The sequence below is a fragment of the Vespa crabro genome, chromosome 20 (assembly GCF_910589235.1).
Source record: "Vespa crabro chromosome 20, iyVesCrab1.2, whole genome shotgun sequence".
Classification (NCBI taxonomy): domain Eukaryota; kingdom Metazoa; phylum Arthropoda; class Insecta; order Hymenoptera; family Vespidae; genus Vespa; species Vespa crabro.
In genome coordinates, this window is record NC_060974.1 from 2,936,535 (window position 1) to 2,964,002 (window position 27,468).

The 27,468-nt window shown below is 31.6% G+C and overlaps 3 protein-coding genes across 9 annotated transcripts in view; 2 read left to right on the forward strand and 1 right to left on the reverse strand.

The window, feature by feature from the left end:
- The first annotated feature begins 1,728 nt into the window (after positions 1 to 1,728).
- Positions 1,729 to 10,102, forward strand: LOC124431182 (fibril-forming collagen alpha chain-like). Its single transcript, XM_046978748.1, has 24 exons — positions 1,729 to 2,277; positions 3,017 to 3,070; positions 3,146 to 3,288; positions 3,439 to 3,504; positions 3,629 to 3,742; positions 3,814 to 3,940; positions 4,063 to 4,187; positions 4,276 to 4,482; positions 4,562 to 4,660; positions 4,747 to 4,855; positions 4,919 to 5,106; positions 5,199 to 5,415; positions 5,504 to 5,592; positions 5,675 to 5,998; positions 6,088 to 6,691; positions 6,763 to 6,896; positions 6,979 to 7,248; positions 7,329 to 7,544; positions 7,624 to 7,713; positions 7,816 to 8,197; positions 8,348 to 8,566; positions 8,665 to 8,834; positions 8,973 to 9,194; positions 9,321 to 10,102. Exons 1-24 carry the CDS (start codon positions 2,085 to 2,087, stop codon positions 9,465 to 9,467), a joined length of 4,509 nt encoding a protein of 1,502 aa, XP_046834704.1. The 5' UTR covers positions 1,729 to 2,084; the 3' UTR covers positions 9,468 to 10,102.
- Positions 9,968 to 13,215, forward strand: LOC124431183 (presenilin homolog). 5 transcript variants are annotated; one of them, XM_046978751.1, is made up of 8 exons: positions 9,968 to 10,103; positions 10,471 to 10,623; positions 10,689 to 10,939; positions 11,028 to 11,237; positions 11,314 to 11,534; positions 11,628 to 11,924; positions 11,991 to 12,235; positions 12,383 to 13,215. In XM_046978751.1, exons 2-8 carry the CDS (start codon positions 10,489 to 10,491, stop codon positions 12,536 to 12,538), a joined length of 1,515 nt encoding a protein of 504 aa, XP_046834707.1. In that variant the 5' UTR covers positions 9,968 to 10,103; positions 10,471 to 10,488; the 3' UTR covers positions 12,539 to 13,215. The 5 variants fall into 5 exon arrangements, with proteins under 5 accessions (XP_046834707.1, XP_046834710.1, XP_046834706.1 ...); XM_046978754.1 differs by having other exon boundaries at positions 9,969 to 10,103; positions 10,517 to 10,623; XM_046978750.1 differs by lacking the exon at positions 9,968 to 10,103 and adding an exon at positions 10,190 to 10,331.
- A 636-nt stretch (positions 13,216 to 13,851) lies between these two features.
- The window catches only part of LOC124431185 (kinesin-like protein Klp98A), a 17,054-nt gene continuing 3,437 nt past the window's right edge, over positions 13,852 to 27,468 (reverse strand). For 2 of the 3 annotated variants that reach the window (XM_046978760.1, XM_046978762.1), the window contains 14 exons: positions 26,744 to 26,854; positions 26,258 to 26,374; positions 25,546 to 25,791; positions 25,121 to 25,293; positions 24,511 to 24,913; positions 24,059 to 24,343; positions 23,530 to 23,943; positions 23,106 to 23,303; positions 20,041 to 20,163; positions 19,603 to 19,707; positions 18,543 to 18,680; positions 17,102 to 18,364; positions 16,526 to 16,795; positions 13,852 to 15,932 (listed from right to left, as the gene is read on the reverse strand). In XM_046978760.1, the coding sequence (XP_046834716.1) occupies positions 15,687 to 15,932; positions 16,526 to 16,795; positions 17,102 to 18,364; positions 18,543 to 18,680; positions 19,603 to 19,707; positions 20,041 to 20,163; positions 23,106 to 23,303; positions 23,530 to 23,943; positions 24,059 to 24,343; positions 24,511 to 24,913; positions 25,121 to 25,293; positions 25,546 to 25,791; positions 26,258 to 26,374; positions 26,744 to 26,854 (4,092 nt within the window). In that variant the 3' untranslated portion in view covers positions 13,852 to 15,686. The remainder of the gene's footprint in view (positions 15,933 to 16,525; positions 16,796 to 17,101; positions 18,365 to 18,542; positions 18,681 to 19,602; positions 19,708 to 20,040; positions 20,164 to 23,105; positions 23,304 to 23,529; positions 23,944 to 24,058; positions 24,344 to 24,510; positions 24,914 to 25,120; positions 25,294 to 25,545; positions 25,792 to 26,257; positions 26,375 to 26,743; positions 26,855 to 27,468) is intronic. The other variant, XM_046978761.1, reaches the window with a different exon arrangement.

The window sequence follows — 27,468 nt, forward strand, 5'->3', positions numbered from 1 at the left end:
ACAAGATGTGATGTAAGATCGGTAATATTTAGACCGATAAAATCTGTGCTTTTCATTAGGGTACACATCTGATGCAGCCATCTCGCAAGCAATCTCTGATGCAATACTCTTGTTAGATGACATAGTATTAACATAAACGTTGTATGAAATCATTAAATACAAATGGTCTTTTTTTTTTTTTTTTTTTTTTTTTTTTTAAGAAAATTTTATTAATTTTCAAATTTTCAATCTAAGAGGCCAAAGATAAAAGAAAAAAATTGAATAATTAATTGAATAATAAAATTTTATTTATTTATAAAAAAAATATATATATATATATTTAAATGATTTTAAAATAATAATATTATTAATAGATATAATATTAATAATAAATAAAATAATAATATTAATAATAAATATAACAGAATGAAGTTGAAGATAAATATATATATATATATATATATATATATATATATATATTATATATATATAAAAAGAAAAAATGAAATAATTGATTGAATAATCGTTAATAGTTTTATGTTAAAAGATATAATTTAAATTGTATGAAGGATTAAAGAAACAAAAAAATATATATATATATATATATATATATATATATATATATATATATATATATATTATTACAATTGAGATCACAAAATGATAGAAAATAATCAAAAGAATCTTTTAAGAGAAAAATTTATTGATATTATCTCATGGAAAAGTAATAAAAGAATATCCATGGGCGATTATATTCCTCTTCGTTACACAATTGTCTTATTAGAAAGACGGTGTATAACAACTCTGATTTATGTTATAAGGGTTTTATAACTAAGAAAAATAGGAACACAGAAGTCAATGTGGTTTATTACGGTTATCGCCTTTTATAAAGTAAGATCGTGCCTCTTAGTGGAATGCGGCCAAAATGATGATTGTCATTTAATAAAGTTATTAAGTGTAAATGACGTTTCTCTTGGTCTATCGGTACTGTATAGATGTCACCGTCTAATAAAAATGAGGAAGGAGAACGCAAGGCGCAAACTGGGTCATGCTTGACTTACTTATGGTTAGCTCTGGATTGAAATCTGCATTTAAAGCAAGGACGTATGAAGTCATCAGGCAAATAATAAAAGTGCATTTATTTTTTAAGCGTATCTATTTGGAATTAAACTCTGAAGTGACTTCCAATGAACAAGAAAAAAAGAAAAAAAAAAAAAAAAGAAAAGAAAGGGAAGAAGAAGAATTGCTTATTTATTAAAAGAAAAAAGAATTAATTTTAAGGGATTAAATTGAATGTATATAAATAAGTAAATGTTTAAAATAGAAAGAGACAATATTTTATAACAATTAGAAATCATATTGATATTTAATTGTGACCCATTGTCTAGAGATTGTCTTATTTATTAAGAAAGAAAAAAAGGAAAGGGAAGAAAGAGAAAAAAAATAGAAAGTAAAAATTGTATCAAGAAGAAACGAGAATTTTCAAGATCCGATTGAAGTGGTCGCATTGTCAAAACCATTACAGTTTCACCCACGTCATTTTCTACCCTCTTATCATTGGTCATAATTAAGCGTTCAAACGTATCATTTTATATACATATATATATATATATATATATATATATATATATGTATGTATCGACTAAGAGTAGGAGAAGGAAAGAGAATAAGGAAGAGAAGTAATAGTAAAGAGAACTGAAATATAGGAATGAGCTCGGGGGATGCGGAAGAAGAAGAAGAAGAAGAAGAAGAAAAAGAAAAAAAAGGAGGCAGCGGCTATAGTGATGGCGGTATGAGTTACACCGTCTTACATCTTGTAAACTAGAGGATGATGACCTCCCTTAAGTTATTACCGAGAGCATCTGCTAAATAGATATGTGAGACAACACGGCTGTCATGAGTCTAGTTCGCCATCAGCATCGTAACAGAGCCGAGAGTCTCCATTCTAGGGATCTCGAACGAGTTCTTCGCTTTATTTCTTCTTCTTCTTCTTCTTCTTCTTCTTCTTCTTCCACCTTTTATTCTTTTTCTTCTTCATATTTTTCTTCTATCTTCTTTTCTATTATTTCTTTGATATCTCGATAACGATAGAAGAGGACACCTCGATGAAACGAGGGTACCTCAATTTGGCCGCTGGCCTTTTGATTTTACAATTTTTATTTCTACCCCAAATATATTCGGTTAAAACGAGGCAAAGGAAACATCGACTTAGGCAGGTCCAATCTCAGGAACCAGTTAACAGTGATTATACCGAATACGATTACTATGATAATTATGAGGACTATGAGGATAAAAATGGTGAGTTATTTTAATGGGAAAAAATTTAATTGAATTTTAAAAGTGAAGGATAATTTTATATTAGATTAAACATTTTTTTTTCTTCTTCTTCTTTTTCTTTCCTCCCCTTTTTATTTCGTACCAAGTACTTTTCAAATCATATTAATTTTATTACGCTGAACAAAAAAGTCATTTATAACCGATCCTTTCTCAATTTAATTCATCATTATAGTCGTCGTTATAATTATAATAATTTGTCTATTTTTTTTGTTTGTTTTTTTTTTTATGGATATTCACGCGTAACCTATGATCGTTTATATTATTCAAATTAATAATGAAGAAATTCAAAAAAAAATTATTATAAAGCGGAATATTAGTGTCTCATACGTTACCGGATGTCTTTTAATAGGATATATCGCACTCTTTAATTCATGGCATATAAAACAATTAATTTAATCGTTCGAATTGATAAAACGCAATTAATATTTTTATTCTGTCCTATTAATTCATAAGCAATTTAATATAATTACCGTTTTGGATCTTAGATATACATATACCAATACTATTAATTAAGTCGAGGAAATTAATACTAAATACTAGGAGAGTAAATATTATTTTTTTTTTATGTTTATCTTCCTTTCTTTTCTTTTATATATATGTATGTATATATATATATACACATGCACAAATTAAGGAGATTTAATAATAAAATTATTTGTCTTTCGATTTTAATATCATTAACGTGTTTGTTTCTATTCAGCAACATCGCCATTGTCATCGTCATCTATCCCCCCAACAAATACCAATAATTCGGGTATGTAATATTCCATAAGAATTGTACAATTAATTAAACAAATACGAGATTTAAATTTCATTTTATTAATTGCAGAACGTAGAAGAGAAATGATCGAATCGACATTGTCATATAGATCAGAATTACCTACCGATATACCTGCGTCCCAAACGACAACACGATTATTCGACCAAGAAGATTTGCATTCGACAATGGAAACCTATAATAATTATAATTCGGTAAGTGGAAAAAAATAGATATTTGTTTCTTTTTTTTTTTTTTTTTTTTTTTTATAACTGATCGTTAAAACAATCCTCTAACGTTAATAGTTCATCGATAAAAAAAAAAAAAAAGAAAAAAAACTATAATGAATATATTTCATTTAATAGTTAGCGAAGGAAATTATTCCCGGGGAAAGTAATCACATAAGTTCCGTGGCAATAGCTGGACCACGTGTGAGTAATCTAATGGATATCATTTTAAAATATACGATTTATGTATTTATATGCAAAGTTCATTTCTCTAACGTATATGAAATTCTTATTTAAAGATATTTTTTAAGACGGATTTTAACAACAGGGACAACCTGGACGTCCAGGCGATAGTGGAAGACCAGGCGACGTAGGCTTTCCTGGACAACCGGGTACACCTGGAATTCCTGGACCACCTGGACCACCTGGACCTTTACCAGATGTAACATAATCGTATTTAATAATTATTGATATTATTTTGCAGAAGATATCATGATCGATATCATTTTGAAGGTGTCAATGTATTATCAACAACTTGCATTATCTCAAGCGAGTGAGGATAAAGGTCCATCGGATGCTGCATATATTCCAAATTATATTCAAACTAATGTAGGCCCTATTGGTCCCCGAGGACCTGCAGGTAATAGAAATTACATTCTCATATATTCAATTTTTTTTCTTTTTCTTTTCTTTTTTTTTTCTTTTTTTTGTACAAATCTTCGATTAACATTAGAAAAAGTATATGTTTTTATTTTATTTTAGGACCAGCAGGTTCACCTGGTCCACAAGGTTTTCAAGGTCTTCGTGGAGAACCTGGGGAACCAGGATTACCAGGTGCACCAGGAGCTCCTGGTCCACGAGGTTTGCCAGGATTGCCAGGAAGGGATGTAAGTCGAATATCAGTTATCAAAGTTGTTTTGATAAAATAATATTAAGTGAATCATAACATACATTAATTTATGTAAATTCGTTTAGGGTGAAGGTGGTGAGAATGGAGAAATAGGTCCACCAGGATCACCAGGTCCAGTAGGTCCAAGAGGACTTTCTGGAATGCCTGGTATACCAGGTGTAAAAGGACATCGTGGCTTTCCGGGATTAGATGGTGCTAAAGGTGAGCAAGGTATATCTGGAGAAAAAGGATCTACAGGAGCACCTGGTCCAATGGGACCTATAGGACCAGTGGTAAATATCAAATAAAATAATGAGAATAATATTTTAACATATACGTAGAATCATATTATATACATATACATACATTAAGGGACCTGTTGGTCAACGCGGAGAAAGAGGCAGGGAAGGATTATCGGGTCCACCTGGAATAAGAGGAATCGATGGTCTTCCTGGACCACCAGGTCAATCTGTAAGTAATCTATAATGAGCCCTTTAATATAAATTTTAATATATAAAGCACTTTTTCTATATGCTTTAATCTATACAATATTACAGGGTGCTTTAGGTAAACCTGGTCCACCTGGATTCCCAGGTAATCCAGGATTTAAAGGAGATCAAGGAGCTCAAGGTCCAAAAGGAAGTCAAGGTTTACAGGGTCCACGTGGTATGTACAATTTTTCATTTATTTTAGTAAAATTTTATATTTCACATAAATATTTTCAAACAGGCGAAGCAGGACGCCCAGGACAGCCTGGAGAATCTGGCCCGCAAGGTTTACAAGGAAAAGATGGGATATCTGGTGAAAAAGGAAGTCCAGGAACACCTGGCTCAGTTGGTTTACCTGGTTTTCCTGGATCTCGTGGACAGCCTGGTATACCAGGTAATCCTGGTTTATCAGGAGTTAAAGGAATGCCTGTAAGTAAACTTGTTTATTTATTATAAATACATTTAATTGATCGTATTGCATATAATTTTATATTGTAAAAAAAAAAAAAAAAAACATTTAGGGACTACCTGGTGAAAGAGGCTTTAAAGGTGACGTCGGAACAAAAGGAGATCAAGGAGCACCTGGTCCACGTGGCTTTCCAGGACCACCTGGTCCCGAAGGAAAAAGAGGAAAGAGAGGATTACATGGCCCGATAGGAGCACCTGGATTACCTGGTGAACGTGGCACGCCAGGAATACGTGGTTTGCCCGGAATCGATGGTCCTATGGGTCCTAAAGGTTTATTGTTAAAGTTCTACCAACATAATATTTCTTTATAAGAGATAACTTGGATTTAATATTTATATTTTTAATATATTTATTTTAGGTCAATCTGGTGATCGTGGACCCATTGGTCCTATAGGTCTTAAAGGACCAATGGGAGATCCAGGTCGTCCGGGATCTCCCGGAATACAAGTACGTATATAGACATATATACATATAATGAAAAAGCAGATTTATATGTAACACGAAGAGTAACAGATTTTTAATGTAACAGGGTGCACGCGGTGTAATAGGTCGTCCTGGTTCACCTGGTAAACCAGGTAATGTAGGAGAACGTGGAATTCAAGGTGCAGATGGGAAACCTGGCGAACAAGGTCCACAAGGACCACAAGGTTTACCTGGACCATTAGGTTCTCCAGGAGAGAAAGGCTTTCCAGGTGAAGCTGGCAAAGATGGTGAGCCTGGTAATCCTGGGCCACCCGGGCCTAGAGGTGACGCAGGTAAAGAAGGTTCTCCAGGATTACAAGGCCCACCAGGACCACCTGGTAGTACTGGGGAAAGAGGATCTCAGGGATTAACAGGGCCTAGAGGTTTTCAGGTTAATATTATAGTATTTTTTTAATTACGTTATAATTATTAATATAATCAATCTAATCAAAATAATAATAAATATTTTATTTTACATAGGGTATTCCTGGAGTTGCTGGCAATCCTGGAATACCAGGTAAAGATGGTGAAATGGGGGTTCAAGGACCTCCTGGTCCCACGGGTTCTTCTGGAAATAGAGGCGAGCGTGGTTTTCCCGGTGAAAGGGGACTAATTGGAGCACCAGGATTGACAGGACCTAGAGGAGAACCAGGCGTTCAAGGTGTCGATGGACTTCCTGGATTTCCTGGCATTAAAGGAGATATGGGACATCCTGGTCCATCAGGATTAGTGGGTTTACCTGGAATACGTGGCTTACCTGGAGAATCTGGACAGAAGGGTGAAAGAGGAATGATGGGTCCAGTTGGACCTGAAGGACCGTCGGGTCGTATCGGAGAACGGGGCCCGCAAGGGCTAGTTGGTCCTCCAGGACTTCCTGGAGAACCAGCTGAAAGAGGAGATACAGGTTTGCCAGGGCCGCCAGGTGAGACAGGAGCTCCGGGTGCGCAAGGAGAAAGAGGACCACAAGGTTTACAGGGATTGCAAGGATTTCCAGGGTCGCAAGGACTTATTGGACTTCCAGGATTAAAAGGAGATCGTGGTTATCCAGGTTCGAAAGGAGATCAAGGGAATTCAGGATTGCCTGGTAATAAAACATTTTACGTCAAATATTATAAAATAAATGAGACATATATTATTCATCATATTTATTAACAGGTAGTCCAGGTGAAGTAGGACCACCAGGTTTAACAGGCCTGACTGGTGCAAAAGGAATACGAGGAGAACCTGGTCCTAGAGGAGAAGTAGGCTCTATAGGCCCTCCTGGGCCAGCAGGCATAACCGGACAACCCGTAAATATTTGATGTTTTTTTTTTTTTATTTTTATTTTCTTTTGCCATATAAATATAAATATCAATGCGAGCTTTATTTTAGGGACTGCCTGGTCTAGCTGGTCCTACAGGACCACCTGGATTGCCTGGTATTAAAGGTAATGCTGGAGATACAGGAAGACCAGGGAATCCTGGTTCTATAGGAAATCCTGGTATTCCTGGTGCAGACGGAATTAAAGGTGAAAGTGGAGCACAAGGTCCACCAGGTTTTACAGGATCACAAGGACTGCAAGGTTTACCAGGAGAACGTGGTTTGCCAGGACTTCCTGGTCCAACGGGACTAATAGGTGCTAGAGGAATACGCGGAGCTACAGTAAGGATATTATTTCAATAATATTTATATTTATTTCATTATATTCATTAACATGTAATTAAATTATTATATATCGTTAGGGTGAAACAGGCTTACCAGGAAAGCCAGGAGTAGAAGGACCACCTGGACCACCAGGATTAATAGGTCCTGTTGGACCTCCTGGTCCTATCGGTGAACAAGGTCCTGAAGGGCCTTCTGGTAAACCAGGTCCACCTGGAATAAGTGGTCGGCCTGGTGACAAAGGACCACCAGGTGCTATTGGAATAGAAGGACCAATTGGACCCCCTGGTATACCAGTAAGTTCTAATCGAATTTTGATTAATTTATTTGTCAAAGTTTCTTAATAGATAGATCAATTTGTATATTAATATATAGGGACCTCCGGGTAATGCTGGATTATCCGGTCCTATAGGAGAACGTGGTCCAAAAGGAGAAACGGGACCACAAGGTGTAGAAGGACAACAGGTATATTTATTTTATATCTTTGATATAACATGTTTATCATTATATTTTGTTAATTAAATATAAATTTAGAGAACAAATTTCTTAATAAATAATTATCGTTAGGGTGCTAGAGGAAAGCCTGGTCCAACGGGTATACAAGGTGCAAAAGGTGAACGTGGTGAGGAAGGTGCGAAAGGTGCTAAAGGACATCGTGGATTCAATGGTTTACAAGGTTTACCTGGATCACCAGGTATTCCTGGAGATAAAGGTATGCCAGGAATGCCTGGTTTACCAGGAAAAGACGGAGAGACTGGCATTAGGGGAAGTCCTGGTAGAGATGGAAATCCTGGAATTATTGGAATTACTGGTAATCCAGGACCAAGAGGTCCTCCTGGAGAAGAAGGTCGGCATGGATTACCAGGTCCACCTGGTCCACCAGGACCACCTGGACCTCCTGGAGAACTTGGATTAGGATATGACGTAACCTCGTTAGCAGCTTTCTTAGGTATCATATAATATTTATTTTCAAATTAAAACTCAATCTTTTCATGTTATAAGTAAAAATATGCGATAATAATAAAAATATGGAATAGTACAAATTGAAAAGAACAAAGTTTTAATATATAACAATTTGATATAAGTTATTTATTTATAGGACAAAGCCAAACAAAAGGACCTGATCCATTAATAGGCGACGAACCAACAAGATTATTTGGAAAAGAAATTACGGAAGAGGAACGTAAAAATCTTGTATTAAAGGCATATGAGCAATTAAAATCGTCATTTGAAAAATTAGTTAAACCAGATGGACAGAAAAATTCGCCAGCTAAAACTTGTAGAGATTTGTTTGTTGCCTATCCAGAAAAGATATCTGGTAAGGATGCATTAGAGATATACGTATATGTACTAAGTTCATACATGTGTATATATACAAAGAGATATATTTTACAAAATTATATATATTTTTTTTAGGAGAATATTGGATTGATCCGAATGAAGGTGACGCACGAGATGCAATTTTAGTTTATTGTGATTCTGAGAAACATGCAACTTGTATTTTACCAAATCCATCTCGTACAGGAGAGATCAATTATATAGGTGAACAACAAGAAGTTTGGTTGAGTGAAATAGGAGATGCAAAGGTAATATATTTCATTATTAATCATTATATATCTTACACATTAAATATATTACTATTATTATTATTATTATTATTATTATTATTATTATTATTATTATTATTATTATTATTATTATTATTATTTCATTATTATTATTAGATCATGTATAAAGCAGACAGCAATCAAATAAGTTTCTTGCAATTGCTTTCGAAACATGCCCAACAGAATATAACTTATCATTGCAAAAATAGTGTAGCATATTTTGATTCTGAACGGAAGAGTTATAGAAGAAGTATGAAACTTCTTGCTTGGAATGATGTTGAAATAATGCCACGTGGTAATCAACGTTTGCGATATGATATGATCATAGACGAATGCAGAGTACGTATTAGTTTTTAATAATTAACTTTATCAAACAATTATATATATATATATATATATATATATATATATATAATTAATTTATTTTATTAATTTACATATCAAATAATTCATATTTTTATTTAGTTACGTCATAATTATTGGAGTCAAACTATTGTTTCATACAATTCGGATAAACCAGTAAGACTTCCTATAATAGACGTAGCTCTGCGAGACATTGGACTACCTGATCAGATTTTCTCTATCGAAATAGGACCAGCTTGTTATCAATAAAAGGATCAAAATTTATTATCTATTATAAGGACATTAAGATACTTAATAGGAATGTATACATCTTTATAATTTTTACATTTATTATAAACTATGTTTTTATTAAAAATAATCTTAAATCGTGATCTTTTGTATTATACAAGACGTGAACTTGCAACAAGTACGATGGCATAAAGATACTTATAGATTCTTTCACGATTTTTTATTATCAAAATTATTTATAAAGGTATGTGGACTTTTTCGTTCTTATTTTTTTTTTTTTTTAATCTCTAAAATCTATTAAAATTTTTGTTATATGAATAATTCAAAATTTCGAGGACTTTTTTTCTTTAAATCCCTTTTAAGTTATCGATCGTAGATAAATGAGCTTTGTCGGTAAACAAGTATAACAAAATAGTTCATAAAATAACCAACAGAGGCGTTGTTGCAGTTCAACGTTTAACGTCAGCCATTGTCATCGTTGCTTAAGTTTTTGTATCTGTATCGTGTCAATAAAAAAATAAAAAAAAATAAAGAGAAAAAAAAAAGAAAAGAAACAAAGAAAAAAAAATCAACGTGAGCTTATGGATGAGTATACTTTCGAGTGTTAATGTCGATGAAAAAAATTTGCTGATAAAGTGATAAAATTATAAGAAAAACGTAAGATGACGTTATTAATTAATAGTTATATATTAGCGATGAATGAGAGTCGAGATATAAAGTAGGTGTAAACTAAAGCGTATCGCGTACACCGTCATTGTGTGTTCCATAAAATCACCTATTTTCAAGCTTAACTATATCGAGAAAAAATATTTTTATTTTGGAGCAACTTCGGAGCATTAGTGATTCATTCGTGGGAATTTTTAGCTTTCTCTGCACACGTCAAAGGTATAAGGTCACAAGAAAAAAGAAAAAAAGACAAAAAAAAAATAAAAAAAAAAAAAAAAAAAAAAATAAAAAAAAAAGGGGAACTATTATATAGAAAGAAATAGTAATCAATCACAAGTCTTTATTTGTATTTATTTAGAATAATAGATTTTGATGAATGTCTGAGAGTGATTACGATTCGGTAGACGAGTACACAAGCCTGATGGACGGTCACGTTGCAGAGTCTCGTTCAGATGACCTAAGTTTGGTCAATGAACGACGAAAGAGACGATCAAGAGTAGGAAACGAAGAGGTAAACATTTAAAGTTTCTATAAATTATTCATTTAATTTATAATATTATTGATTGTTATCTTTAGTTAGGAAATGGACTTCCTGAGGTACAGGTAGAGGTAGGAGGTACATCGAATGTAAGTGGTTCAAGTAGAAGAAGTACATCAGGTTCTGCTAATCAACAGAGACAAAGACATTATAGAGATGAAGAGGAAGAGGAATTAAAATATGGAGCTGCACATGTCATTAAACTGTTTGTACCTGTTTCCCTTTGTATGCTAGTTGTAGTGGCTACAATCAGTTCTGTTAATTTCTACACGACTAAGGGGATGTATCTGTAAGTTATATAAAATCCATTAATAATTATATTTTAATATTAAATTTTTCTTTAAATATCAATTGATTTAATAATTTCCATTTTACAGAGTTTATACTCCATTTCATGAAGATAGCTCCGATACAAGTACAAAAGCATGGCAGGCATTTGCCAATTCCTTAATACTCATGAGCATCATAGTATGCATGACAGTTATACTTATTATCTTGTATAAATATAAATTTTACAAAGCTATACACGTATGGTTAATTATAAGTTCATTATTATTGCTATCAATGTTTTCCGTACTTTATTGCGAGTAAGTTATCAATTATAAATATATATTTAATCAATTACAAATATTATTTCATGAATTATCTTTTCATTTTTTATAGGCAAGTTTTAAAAGCATATAACATTCCAATGGATCTATTTACATTAGGAATAGGTTTATGGAATTTTGGGATGGTTGGAATGATATGCATTCATTGGCAAGGACCTTTACAACTTCAACAAGCTTATTTAATTTTCATTTCTGCTTTGATGGCTCTTGTTTTTATTAAATATTTACCCGAATGGACAGTATGGGCAGTTTTAGCTGTAATAAGTATTTGGGGTAATGTCTATGTAATATTGTTAATCGTATCATTTCTATTAATCGTTCAAACGAAAATAATGAATATATATTATGGATAATTATTTATTTCAGATTTGATAGCTGTTTTATCACCGAAAGGACCATTAAGAATTTTAGTTGAAACGGCACAAGAAAGAAACGAATCCATTTTTCCAGCTCTCATATACTCATCAACGATTTTGTATACGTTTGTACACACCGTAACTTATGCCGGATATGTACAAGCAGCGACAATGGCCAGTGGTGATGCTACGGGTAGAGAAACTACAGCTGTATCATTCACTCGCACAGGAACGGATAATCAAAATAATCCTGCATCAGGAGATGCAGAAGAAGGTGGTTTCACACTCGAATGGATAGAAACGCATGGTAATTACACCGAGGTACATACATAAAAATTATTCTATAGTTGTATTTTTTTTTTTTCTAACATAGGAGATCGTAGCGCGAGACGTGCCCAAGAAGTGCTTGAAAATTCGGTAGCATTAACAGACGATTCTAGACAACGTCAAAATCGCCCTACGGAATCACAATCCCAACAACAAGTCCCAGTTACTGAGGAGGAACGCGGTGTCAAATTGGGCCTTGGTGATTTCATATTTTATAGCGTACTTGTTGGAAAAGCATCAAGTTATGGCGATTGGAATACAACTTTAGCATGCTTTGTTGCCATACTCATAGTACGTCTATATACATACATACATACATACATACACATATATATATATATATATATATATATATATATATATATATATATGTATATGTATATATTTTTAATTATAGTCATCAGTGATATTTTTATGAAAATATTCATATATTTTTAGGGACTCTGCTTAACATTGCTGCTTTTGGCGATATTCAAGAAAGCATTACCTGCATTACCAATCTCCATTTCTTTTGGTTTAACATTCTATTTTGCTACAAGGGTTATAGTAGCACCATTCGCAGATAGTTTAGCAAGCGAGCAAGTCTTCATTTAATTTTATTTCCGATAAGTATGACTCTTTTTTTATTTTATTCTAATTTATTATATAAAGAATAGTGCCTATGTCTGTCATCTTTTTCTTTCTTTCTTTTTTTTTTTTTTCTTCTTTCCCTCCACCCTTTTTCTCTTCCCCATTATGTTTTTATAATTATTTCTTATATATTCCGGTCTTGTTATTTTTCATATTTCTTCAGAATAATGTACGTGTAAATTCTCAAAATTGTACAAAGATGAAGATATACATACATTTGTACATCATACACACACACACACACACAGACAGACAGACAGGCAGACAAATAGACAGACAGAAACACACACACACACTCATATATATATATATATAATAATATATATATATATACATATAAAAGAGAAAGAGGATGTGAGAAAATACAAAAGAGTAATAGAAAAAGTAATAATAAAAAAAAATCACGTATTTTTAAATAGTTGTGAATTTGTTATGGAAAATATGTCATGTCTATTCCACATAGAGAAAGAGAGAAAGATCAATTAGGTATTTAATGATACAAAATGGAAAAAAAAGAAGAAGAAGAAGAAGAAGAGGAAGAAAAGCAATAGGCTCTTTTGTAGATATTTTATATACAATTAATTTTAGTTTAACTACTTATTATATGTACAATGTTTAATATAATATTTTGGTCGTTTCAATGATGTTTACATTAACATATTTTTCAAATCGTTAGAGCAAGCTATATGACAATTTATTGTACTTTTTTTCTTTCTTAAACTTAGCGCGGATCACGAGGATCAGGTATAAAAAAATTGAACGCGATGAATATATGTCTGTCGTGATAAAGTCGTATTAAACTTTTGAGGTATAATTGTTCATTCCAATATAAGTTGATCTACTTTCATCAACCAATTTTCTTTGAAAGTTATAACGGGGGTTTGAAATTCATTTCACATACACTGCCATGAAACAATTATGCATCAGAGATAATAACTATATATATATATATATAGAGAGAGAGCTAATTAAAAAAAAAAAAAAATATATATATATATATATTAAAGTATGATAATTTTAAGGAATGTGTTTCTTTTTTTTGTCTTTCTTTATTATTTTTTTATTCATTTATTTTTTTTTTAAATGCATCATTTTCATATTGCACGAAATGTAAAAAAAAGAAAAAAAAATAATTGTGAGATCCTTATAATCATATGAAAAAGCTACGAGTATTATATTATAAAAGCTGAATAATATTATTCTGTGGCATTATTGTTTTCACCCCAAATACGTTCTATTTCTTTTTATATTTTTCGTATGCTTATATTACTTATCTCTCTTGCAAAAAAAAAGCAGACGATTATTTTTTTCTTTTTTTTTTTTTTCTTTTTTTTTTCTTTTTTTTTTGGTGCAGGTTAATAGAAATGTCAGGTCCATTGACAAGCATTATGCAACGATTATTTTTTGTTCAGCCTTAATTCGCATTAATTCATCACAAACTCTCTTTTTTTTTCGTGAAACATAATATATATATATATACTCTTTTATTTATTTTTTTTTTTTTTTTTGCTATAATCTAAGTGATCTTGACGGAAGAACTTGAACAGAGCGATATGATAACCTTGCACTTCGAACACAATGATAATGAAATAATTTTTAAGATATTAAAAGATCTGCGCAAAGGAGAGGGAAATTATTGAAAGTGATACAACGATATGATAATAATTTTGAATATTGCAAAAAAAAATGTTAATAATAAAATAACTTAACAATATTAGATCTGCGCAAAGGGAAAATATTATATTTCTACAATTCTCAGTCAATAATTATCAGTCGTGATTGAGTAATGGAAAAAAAAAAAAAGAAAAAAAAATGATAGGGAAAATGTATAAATTGAATTTTTTAATATAACTAAATTAGTAAAATAAAATGAGATTCATGCAAAAGGAGAAGCGTTTTCAATTATATCCTTGAATATCATTCGAAGAGAACAACAGAGTTTAGTAATAAGTAATTATAAATAATAATATAAATATATCTATTCTAATAATGCATTGTACGTATTTACTGTAAAATATCTCTTTTTTTTATGCCATACTGAAACGCCGTTTAATTTTTTTTCTTTTTTGTCTCTCTCTCTCTCTCTCTCTCTCTCTCTCTCTCTCTCTCATTTTTTTTCCGAACGATAGCAGAGAGGATTGATCTAAATAACAATCACACGCATTAATATTTGCATCCCCGCAATCACACTGATATATCGTAAACGATATATAGGGTGGCCAAAAGTTCTTAGATAATTTTATAAATCAATCTTTCACTAGACTTGCACATTATTATCATTATTATTATTACTATTATTATTATTATTATTATTATTATTATTATTATTATTAATACTATTATTATAAGAAAATTAGAAACTCGAAAGTTTATTGCGGCAAATATCAAATCCCACCAGTATTCCTTCGTTCCTGGACAAAATCCCAATTTTCAATTTCTCTTTTTTTGAAAATCAGAATTATAATTGAATCTTTACTGATTGTTTCTTTGGAATTCTTCTTTATTCCAAATCAAATTAATTGATTTATTAATTTCTTCTATTGATCTATTCCCATTCCCTCTTCTCATCCATTTAATTAATTCTGTTGGAATCGAGTCAATACAACCGGTCCTTCGTGATTCTTTAATCTTTCAATCACGCTTTTTTATTTTTGAAATCGTCGATTCGTTAATCATAGATTCAATCGTTTGAAATACAAGACTCTCTGATCGTTCTCAAATGCAATATTCTTCTCGAGACTATTTAGGTTTGTAATTAGGCTTGCGGTTTTATCAATTTGCAAAGAAAAAAAAAATTATTATTATTATTATTATTATTATTATTGTTATTATCCTCTTGAAAAGGAATAATTGATCGTTAAAAATCGTTTAAGAACTTTTGTCCAATCCAACCCAATAAACTGTTCATAAGGGCCATCCACTTCTCACGCCGCCATCTTTTATTTCGGTCTCGTTGCATTAAATATGTAGAGTTCAGAGAAAAATATTTCCTTCGATATATTCGAAATATCCTCGTCCGTGTCTCGCGATGAGATAAATCGTTATAAAAAATACAAGAAAAATTATATAAGAGATAAACAACGCACGTTTTGCGTGTTTCCCTACAAACTTTTTAACTAGTTCCGTATTTGCTGCTTTCGAATGTACCTCGTCTGAAAAAGTAACTAAATTCCAATAAGGATTGCTTGTCTATATTACTTAGATTGCCATTATATTTATATAATGGTCTGCACTGAGGCAATTTCGAACAGACTTGAATTAATCGTCTAAGATATTCCTCGAGTTGTTTTCTACGTTGACGTGCGACCACTTCGTTTCTCGGAAAGAAAAGTCGAGGAGGAAAACGTATTCCTGCTACCTGCAAATATAAACAGAAAAAAAAAAAAAAACAAAAAAAAAAGTTTCATATACATAGGTTTTATAAATCGTTAAACATCTTATTTAATTATGTTATTATCGAAAGAGAAAATGACTGAGAGAATTTAATGTGTTATTATTTGACCGATGATAAAAAAAAAAAAAAAAAAAAAAGAAGAAGAAAAAAAAGACTTCGAAGAAACAAACATCGATATCAATTAATTTTAATCGAAAATCGATAAATGATATTATATATTGTTCAAGATCATGATGTCATAGGTCGTTGAACCCGTCTTGATATCGAAATGAGTATTATCTTAAAATAGCATTTAAAAATGATTTTGGAAGAGGGATTTTTTTTTTTTTTTCTTTTTTTTTATATACGATACATATGTCCAAAAGTTTCTAAATGATTTTTCAAAATGTATTATTTCTTTTTAAGTTACTGCTTTTTTTCCCCCCTTTAATATCGTAAAATCTTAGAGAAACTTTTGGCCCATTCATGTGTACGATCTATGACATCTGTGTATATATAAACATATATATAAAATATTGTTCGATTTATTAGAATGAATGGAAAAAAATGATGTATACCTTACAACCATATTTCTTACTCATCGAAATATACAACTCTCGAAAGGTTCTATATCTTCTTAGCAACGTCCAAGTGTCATCTTGCGCTACGATTCGTACTTCATATTCATAATGACTGTAAGTACCAGCTCCACGTATTACGTACGAAGGTACGCTGATGATCATGTTGATCACGTTGTCACAGTCACCATCGTTCGCTATTAAAGATGGCAGAGACCTCGTAATCGTTAAGGAATAAGGACTGCTCAAACGGTCGCTACGATTTTGGCTCTAGACAATGTAAAAATGGATAATAATAATATTATTATTATTATTATTATTATATATAATGTTTATTTGACAAGAAAATATGAACAACATATGAACATATATGAACTCATGTTGTTCATATATATTGAATCATTATAATGTAATAAATTTCAAGTTCTTTCTCTCTCTTTCTTTTTAAAAATGACACGTACGTGAAAGTTATTATATAAGTATGTAATTTTTGTGACATAAAGGATCATTTTAAAGTGATTACCATTTTAATTAATTATAATTCTAATGTTTAGTTCGATTATGAAAAACACTTACGGTTAGATAGACCGTAGAATAGCCACGTCCGGAAGATATTCTCGAGACCATTGACTCGGAAGAAACATTTTCTTCGTTGGTATTAGGCCTATTGTTTCTAAATAGATGAGATCTGGTTGTGGCTACGGTTAAAAGGGTTGCAGAATTATTCGTAGACGTTATGTTGCGATATGAATTGGTATCTATTTGCGTACGATCGTCGCCGTCGCCATTGTCGTCACTATTATCGGCGCCATTACCGCCGCCATTACCAGCGCCATTATTCGTTGATATTAATCTATCTTCATTACTTATGAGAGATTTTGGATTCTTACGTTCATCCTCCAACAACGATACCTCCAATTCGATCTGTTGCTTCTGAAGATCTTGAAGGATCGATATCTGACGATTAAGATCTTCCTTCGAGGGTGTACTCGCCTCTAAACATCTCATAACCATCATACGCTGACGTGCTATTCTTTGGTTCAATCTTTTCATAGCCGGATTCGATTGAATCGGAGATTCCAACGAATCCTGCAATATCTCATCGTCATTTTCCATCGTTGAATTTGTAAGTGAACGCGTATTCAATGTGTCATTGTCGTCCTTTTGAATATCATTATTACTGGTACTCTCATTGAAAGACTTCCTTTCAATTTCCTTCTTCGACTTTTTACATTTTTCTTCTTTCATTTCTATTTCTTCTTTCACTTTAACGTTCGAGTACAGTTTATTCGTCGAACTACCACATTCACCATTGGCCAATTCTTCTTCCTCTTCCTCTTCATCCTCATCCTCCTCTTCCTCCTCCTCTTCCTCTTCCTCTACCTCTTCCTCCTCTTCTTCCTCTTCCTCTTCCCCTTCTTCTTCGTCCACATCCTCCTCATCGTCTTCCTTTTTCTTCGCTTCCTTATCACTCATTTCTCTTTCCAATTTCTCTTGATTATGTTCGTCGATCTCATGAAATATCAGTCGTGGCTCCGGAGAATCACCTGCGGCTGTGTGAAATGTTTCCGCTGTGTCTACGGAACTTGGAATATCCTGAGGTAGAATACTAAGGGTCGAAGCTATTTGTAATTTTCTATTGCAACTATCTTGAAATGATTTCAATTCGCAACCGGATATCATCTCGTCACCGCTCGATGATTTTTCACCAGGTGAGGCTGGTAATGCTCGTTTCAGGTTCAACGATAGGCTCTGCTTTCGTCGGACTATTTCTTCCAATTGTTCCTGAGATCTTCTAGCTAAGAACACCTTCTTCTCCGTAGTTCCATCACCTTCGAGCTAAAATATCGATCAGTCATCGTAAAACAATTCCTTTTATGTATGTATATATATATATATATATATATATATATATATATATATATATATATATATATGTTTTTTCTCAATAACAAGAACAACACAACAACAACAACAACAATAAATCTCTTTCTTTATATCACATTTCTTTACTCACTTCTAAATTATACATATGCTTTTGTTTCTTAGCTATCTCCATCAATTCCTCTTCCATTTTGTCGACTTTGCTTTGATGCTCGTTTAAAGACTTCATCTTGCTTTGCAGTTCTGTTTCCAGAACGGCCAATTCCTTTTTCTATCAACAATTTCATTCTTAGATTTTTTATTTATATATTAACGTTTTAAAATATAATTACGAGTTCCAAAGTTTCCTAATCTTTTTTATTTTTCTTCTTATTTTTCTTTTATTTATATTAAAATAAAAACGATACAAAAAAAAAAAAAAGAAAGAAAAAAAAAATAAATAAATAAAAAACTACTTACACGAGGAAGCTGAAATTGTTATCACTTCTGGTGATATAGTCGAGCTACTATACGTAAATATTTTTCACAAGATCTGACGCCACGATTTTATAGCATCTGTGAATGATTTTTATCCACTGAAAAATCCCTGGTGCAAGAGAGAGAGAGTGTGGTATAATTGAAAAATGAATAACCACGGAGAGATCTCTTCACGATCAATGACAACAACAACAAACAACTTTCGCATTGATTCCTCATGCTCCCTCCTACTCGTTTAACCTTGGAAATCTTACGGATTTTTACTTTTTTCCAACATTGAAGGACATTTTATATATACATATATATATATATAAGGACCATGGTCGTTCATTTTCCAACCTTACCGTTCTCTTTTGCATCAGTGATTTTTTAATCAAAACAAATCCCTAAATAATTGTCCATAGGGACCATATTAATCATCGCGTCGACCTTGTGATTACAAATATAATATATACATATTGCAATATGATATATATGTAAATTATAAAAAATACATACATAATGTAAATTATAAAAAAAAATATTGTGATATATATACAAATATATTTTACATGTACTAGGATGAGACAATGTTGATAATTGACAGATAATTTCATTTTTTTAGTGTAAGTAGTTTATCAGAAAAAAAAAAAAAAAAAAAAAAAAAAAAATAAGAAAAGAAATACATAATAAATTTGTAAGAAATCCTTAAAACTCAAATAAACGTATATACTTACATGATGATTAACGAGCTCTCTGACGGCATCGACGCATTTCTCATCGTTCAAACTTGACCAGGATTCTGGCAAACTTCCATCGCTACCACCACCACCTTCGTCCGTCTGAAATAATAAAAATTATTTTAAATAATATTAATATCTTTTAATAATCGATTAATAAATTAAATCTCGATAGATCTCATTCAATAACCATCAAAAATATAAATATGTTAATACAAATAATTAAACGATTAGCAAAAGTATAATATATATATATATATATATATTTATTTATATTAAAAAACAAATAGTGTTAAAGATCTTTTATTTTTAGTAGATACATGCAACGACATAATTGCACATACGTGTTAATTTAGAAGAAGAAAAAAGAAAAAAAAAAAAAAATATATATATATATATATATATATATATATCTTTGTCTAACGTAGATCTTACCTTTTCCCATCGATGATGTAATCTATGCGAACGTTCGTGACTATTCGTAAATTCTTGCAACTGACGATGCTTGGACTGCAATGTCGTGCGTAGAGAGGCGACTTCCCTACACAAACTTTCTACCTGGGTACGATACACAATACATCTATGCGTTAACAAAACATAATTGGAAAGAAATCATATGTAAGATGCCAGCTGATATATATATATATATATATAAAATTATATATCTAATGCATTAATATATTAATATAGCTACTATAAGTATCTCTACCTACCACAAAATTATTTTGTTTGCTTTTTTATTCTTTTTTTTTTTTTTTTTATTATTATTATTTTGTTTTATTTTATTTATTTATTTATTTATTTTTTTTTTTTTTTGATATATAAATACGACGAGTTTTTTTATGGATTCAAAAAAAAGGAAAAAACAGAAAAGAGAGATGATACACACACACACACACACGCGCACGCACACACATGTATATATATACATATATATATACAACTCTTTCCCCATCACCACATTTTTGGTGCATTCATTGCAGACACTCCGAAGGTGCATATAAAATATTTATCCAAAATTTGCGAGACATTGACCGTAATATACTTATTATTATTATCGATGCGACCTTGAGATAAGAGTTGGAGACGCTATAATGATGGGATAAAAAAAAAAAAAAGTAAAAAAAAAATAAAAAAAAAAAAAAAGAAAGGAGAGAAAAAAAAGAGATCGTGCGTTTTATTGTTATTATTACATTACCTTTGAGTTGTTTTAACACGTGGCGACGAAACACGTGGTGCACATAAGATTGACCCCATAAATGAATAAAATAAACAAGAACGAACAGCTAAATATTTTGGGTTTGTTAATCGGGATTGCGTTAATTTTCAATCATTGTGTAATAATTTATAAGATACATGAGAGAACGATAACAGTGTGAGTATATATATAAACATACAAACATAAATACATATATATATATATAATATATATAGTATATATATGTAAAACGTGCAAAAGAAAAAAAGATTTCGTAGAAGATCGAGAGCCAATTTGTACAGTGAGAAAAATTTATTAATCAACAATAATAATATGGTATTAATAATAATAATAATAATAATAATCATCATAATAATAGTAATAATAATAATAATAATAATAATAATAATAATAATAATAATAATAATAATAATAATAATAATAATAATAATAATATTAGTAATCATAATCGTAATAATTAATAATAACAATAATGATAATAATAATAGTAATAATAATAATATTAATAGCGACGATATTAATAATAATAATAATAATAATCATAATATTAATAATAGATCGTTACAGAATAATAATTCTTTCCTTTTCTCGCATAACAAACCCATAGAGACATTCTAATATTATCTAACTATATAGAACAACAAGGCCAAGAATTTTATGTATATATATATATATATATATATATATATATATATATATATATATATATATATACACAAAAATCAAATATATATATATATATTTTTTTTTTGATAATTAAAATGATCAAACTCGTGTGTATGTATATGTATGCTTGTGTGCTTGTATATATATATTTAAAATAAAATACTTATATATTTAACAATCCACGGAATGACATTTCTCCGGCAATACCCCTCTTCAGCACCGGAAGCCTACGAATAGTATATTCAGCCGTATTTGCAATTAAGAACTATCGCATGTCTCTCTTTCTTTCTTTCCCTCTCTCTCCCTCTCTCTCTTTCTATGTTAATACTACCAGAGACAATTAGTCGTTTTCCAAAAAATTATAATAATAATAATAATAATAATAATAATAATAATAATAATAATAATAATAATAATAATAATAATAATGATAATAATAATAATAATAATGATAATAATGATAATAATAAACACAAAAAAAATAAAAATAAAAATAAAAATAAAAATAAACAAACAAAAAAAAAAGTAAACAAAAATCACGTCGATACCTAAGACCCGCATAGGAATCAAATAAATAATCACACGACTCAAAAGAGTTTACAAATATTTCTCTTCGTACGAAGAACAAACTACAGATATTCTTTTAATTATGGCAGTAGATCATTCGTAATCCTGCTATATTTGATTAAATATTAATATTATTTCTGCGTATACAGGCAGTATTCAGAAGTCTGTTCATCGTTTAACCCATAACTGGCAAGCTTAAGTATGTTAGCTCTCCAAGCGCTCTCCCCACCTCACCCCCTCCCACCCCATCTATCCAGCTCCCCTAACCTAATCAGCAATTGATTTCTCCCCCTCCCCCTGATGTTTTCAGTCTGATACTTGTTGGATTTAAATTATTTGATTTCTTTTTCGTTCCTTGGAATTTATTTTTAGATTTTCTTTTCCTTTTCTTTTGTTTTTTTTTTTTTTTTTTTTTTTATTCTTTCTTTTTATCAGACAACTTAAATGGACTCTTTAATTCCCCTCTCCCCCCTCCAATTATATCTTTCTTTTGTTATTTATTTATTTATTTATTTATTTATTTATTTATTTATTTTTTAATTATCTACAAAGTGTTCTAAACATTTTTATGTGGTCTTATAAACTCCATCATATTATACATTTAATAAAGTTTTCATCGTACCAGTTAAGGATTAAAGAATTCTCGAAGTTGAAGGCACCTTTTGAATAAGATCTAAGTATTTACTAAATGCTACTGTAACACTCGACACCGGTTGTTTTTTTTTTTTTTTTTTTTTTTTTTTTTTTTTTTTAAACAAGGAAAAGAAAGAAAAAAACAAAAAGGATAGGCAGACAGACAGACAGACAGACAAATAGATAGATAGATAGATAGATAGATAGAAAATGAGAAAAGGGAAAAAAGTAATAAAAAGTGTGATCTGTTGAAAACTGTGCAATATCACATGTTTAAAGGACAAACGTGCGAGTATATGATGATGTTGCCAGACAAGCAAATAAGGACACCGAGAGCAATGAGGACCAAATAGAAGTGATACTTGACCGATATAACATGTAAATCCGCTGATGGTGCATCCGAGGAGTCACTTACTTGCGTCATTTCGTCGCGCCTTTCTTGTTCCAGGATCTGACGACGCGTACGTAGTTCACGTTGCCTGGATTCGAGACTAGCAATAGCATCGGCCCATTCCTTCCATTGTGCGCCCCATTCCCTCTCTAAATCACGTTGAGCACCTTCAAGAGCTTCTCTCCTGGCTGCCCATCTTTCCTCGCGTTCTTCCTGTTCTCTCTAATTATAAATGAAATAAAAACTATAGAGTAGTCTGACATTGGTCAGGGATGAAAAGATTGAACGTCAAGAGGAAGGAGGAGAAAGAAGAAAAAGAAGAAGAAGAAGAAGAAGAAGAAGAAAGCAAAAAGATAAAAAAAAGAAAAAAAAAAAAAAAGAAAAAATACCAAAGGTATAAATTCGCAAAGGTATCCAATCTCAAAGATATTAGAATAGGAGGACCAACCTTGAAATCTTCCTTCTCTTTAATCAAAGCCGCCTTTTGTTGTTCCAATTCCTCCAAGGCACGAAGATCCTCGCTAGAATTCAAGAGATTGTCGCTCGAGGAAGATGCGTGAAGATCCGAGACGCTCCAACTCAAGAGAGACAATCTTGAAAGATTGACCACCGTTGATTGAAGATTTCCATTCCCTGTACCACCCTCTTTCCTTAGCTTAGCCGCTTCCGCTGGATCATTGTAACGGAACATGTTGTTCCTACCCAATAGGATGATACAACCTTGTGACAATCTCGTTGGTTTATCAACTTGGGCGGTGTTAATCCAGCAGTGCGGGGAAAGAGGGTGTAGGGTAGCTACACCACCGTCCAGCTCCACTACGCAGTGTTCCGATTCGACGTCCGGACCGGTCAACACAATGTCCTATTTAATTAGACGAGATAATTTTTGAGCTAAGCCGAATTAAAAAGGAGGGGAGCGATCAAGAATTCGAGGAGGATATTGCGAGTTGTCTATTGCTAATCGAAATACTTGCTACCTGCGTGGTAGCAGCCTCCTCGGTTCCAACTAACGTTTTTCCCTCTTTCAGATGATAAAGGGTTACGCCGGTACTAAGTAGATCGTCATCAATACCAACTAGATGTGGCATCTCAGAATCGAGAACAACACCGACACCGCTTTTACGAAGACCGAGGGCTTTCTGTTCCTGAAGAATTTGTTGAGTCTCGCGCCATTTTTCCGTCCATTCCTCGGTCAATACCTTTTCTTGTTCTTGTTTCTCATGAATTTGTGCCAACAATACCTGAGGCGGTCTTTCTATGCTCTGTACAAAATATTAAGATTCGATTCTTATGACTATATATAGAATCTCTAATGATTCAAAAATATACTTGATCGATCATTTGAAAATCAACTCCGACATACATATATATGTGTCTGTATGTGTGTGTATATATATATATATATATATATGTATATATATATACTTGCCATATCTTTGCCGATGAGAGATTTCAACTTTTGTATTTCCTCTCTTAATTCTCTAATTAACTTAACGTTTGGATCCTCGTTGATTGTAGGCTTATTGATAATATTCTTCGCTCTGTTAGCGTACCTTAAGGTGCTCAACGTTTCCCCATAATTACAATCTGCCGGACTGATCGCAGCTATCATGATAGTCTTTGAATTTCCACCGAGAGAATCCTTCAATAACCATGTTAGGACGCTATCGCGATACGGTATGAAGACATTACGTTTAGAGGAAGACGTATCTCCCGACGAGCTAACTTCGGCCAATGCCGATATCACAGATCCTAATGTCACCAGTGATTTATTTATGTGTGCACCCTCCTTCAGTCGTTGTCCCGTTGCTCCGGTTGCATTTGCACGTTCGCTAAAGAATAGAAGAATAGGAGAGAGAGAGAGAGAGAGAGAGAGAGAGAGAGAGAGAGAGAGAGAGAGAGATAGAGAGATAGAGATAGAAGTAGAGATTTGCTTCATTTTTTGCATAATCAATCCCGTGTCTATTTTCATTTAATATTTTTCGATTTTTTAAGTTCTTTTTTTTCTTTTTTTTTTTTTTTTCTTCTTGAAGAACTACCTTCCGGCCAAGTCGACAAGGTGCACCTTTGAAACTGTCTCCGACGGCATATTGCCTTCCGATAATCCGGCTTGTACGAAAGTTATTGTAAATATCGCGTGACTCCTGCTACTAACGTCATTCATATTTGTGCTAGCTGTAGTCCTGTGCGTATTACCTCTGACCATACATTCCTATTAAAATATATTCTATATTAATACATATAATATATACTTTGCTATATAACATATTGTATCGATGTTGGAAAATAATAATTGCGATTTTTATCGCTGTACTCTTCGTAAAGAAAAAAGAAGAAGAAAAAAAAAAAAAAGAAAAAGAAGAAGGAGCAGAAGAAAAAAAAAAGGAATCGCAATTACTTTATCATTGATAATATATTACAATATAATTCTGATTAACGTTATTTCAATATTTTTTATCTTAACCTGTATATCCGAATAATCATAGACCAAATGACTCGATAAATCTTGAACGTATGGGCCACGCTTCGGATGTTCCCGTACTCTAAGTGAATGAGATTGCGTTTGATCTATCCTTAATAAATCCTTTACTCTCTCATTATGTATTTCTAGAAATGACACTTCCGTCCTATAAGACGCTCCACTTTCTTTGCCGGCGGCCATCCTCGCGAATAACGTCTTGCAAATTCTCGGTATTAAACCCTGTGACTCCTAAGGGCGTTTTACAAATATTATTCCTTTGCACGAATCAATATATTTATACGTACGCATCTGAGATGTTTACAAATTACTAGGATAGGAACAAAAAGTTCCTTAGAAAGGAGGTGGGAGGGGGAGAGCATAGAAAAAGTGTTCTTAGGTGAATTAAAAAGAAAAGAAAAGAAAAAAAAAAAAAAAGAAATTCGTTTTACTGCAATAATTTTTTCTAACTATTCAAGTTGATTTGTTCGTTTCTTTTATTTTTTATTTATTTATTTATTTCTTTTTCAAAATATATCTCTTAGATTTTTGTCGGATCACAAGCCTAAAAGATCTGAAACAAGTTTTTTTTTTTTTTTTTTTTTTTTTTTTAATCACCCAGGTTACACTTTTAATCCTCCCTGAATTAAGAGGTACCTTTGGCTCGATCCACTGTACGCATATATTATTAAATAATATTTTTAATTTCACACATTACCGGTGTACCCATCATCGTAAAGGTTTTCCCAGATCCCGTCTGGCCGTAGGCAAATACGCAGGCATTATAACCTTCGAAGGCACTTTCTATAACATCCGTACCAAGATCATAGAAAACCTAAAAAAAGAAAAAAAAAAAGAAAAGAAAAAAAGAAAAAAAAGAAGAAGAAAAAGAGAAGTACAAAAAAAAAAGAATATAAGACGGAATAAAAAAAAACGATCTCATCTTCTGAGTCACCGATAACGATAATTATTTAATAGGATCGAGATTATCAATAATTCGATAATAACACTCTGACAAAATGTTTACAAATTAATTTCATACTCAACGTAAAACGATGATTGATTGTAAATTCAGGATTATCAATGATCGTATATAATCATGTTAATAATTTCGAGTATTTATGAAGGGGAAAAAAAAAATAAAAAGAAAAAAGAATAAATAAATAAAACGACTTTTGTTGAGATTAAGATTTCATATAATCACCTCTTCTTGGGAGGAATAATTCTCGTCGGTCAGATCAAAGGACCAATAAGAATGATCGAACGTGAAGTCCTTGTATTTCTCTCGATCGATTTCCTTGCAGGTACCCGGTGTCTGAGAAAAAAATTTATTTATATATATATATATACATATATATATATATATATTTATTTTTTTTTCAACAATCGCCGAAATTTTTTTTCAGAACAATCTCTATTCGAACTATTTATCCGCACATTTTTCTATTTTTGTTTTTTGTTTTTTTTTTTATTTTTATTATTATTATTATTTTTTTTAATACATATATGTATCGACGATATGACTGAATCGATAATCAAATTGTTTTTTTGACGATCGAGACAACAATGCCTTGAGATTTCTATTATTTTCACGTACTTAACACACGTACACACTAAAGAATTGATTTAAATTTACCCGCCAATTTCTTTTTTCTCTCCTTCTTTGTTTTTACTTTTTAAATATTTCGTTGGCTAACTTCGGACATGTTATTCCTGACAGAACGATTAGATTTAACGTATAATAAGTATACAAAATTTTATCGACGATATTATGTTCTATATGCTCGTGCATTAAAAAGAAAAAGAAAAGAAGTTATTTCAAGAAGAAGGAAAAAAGAAAGAAAAGAAAATTAAAGAAAAAATAATGTGACGTTATTTTTAGGTTAGAATTGAAAAGACATTGATTTGACAGGATAATAGGCGTGACGT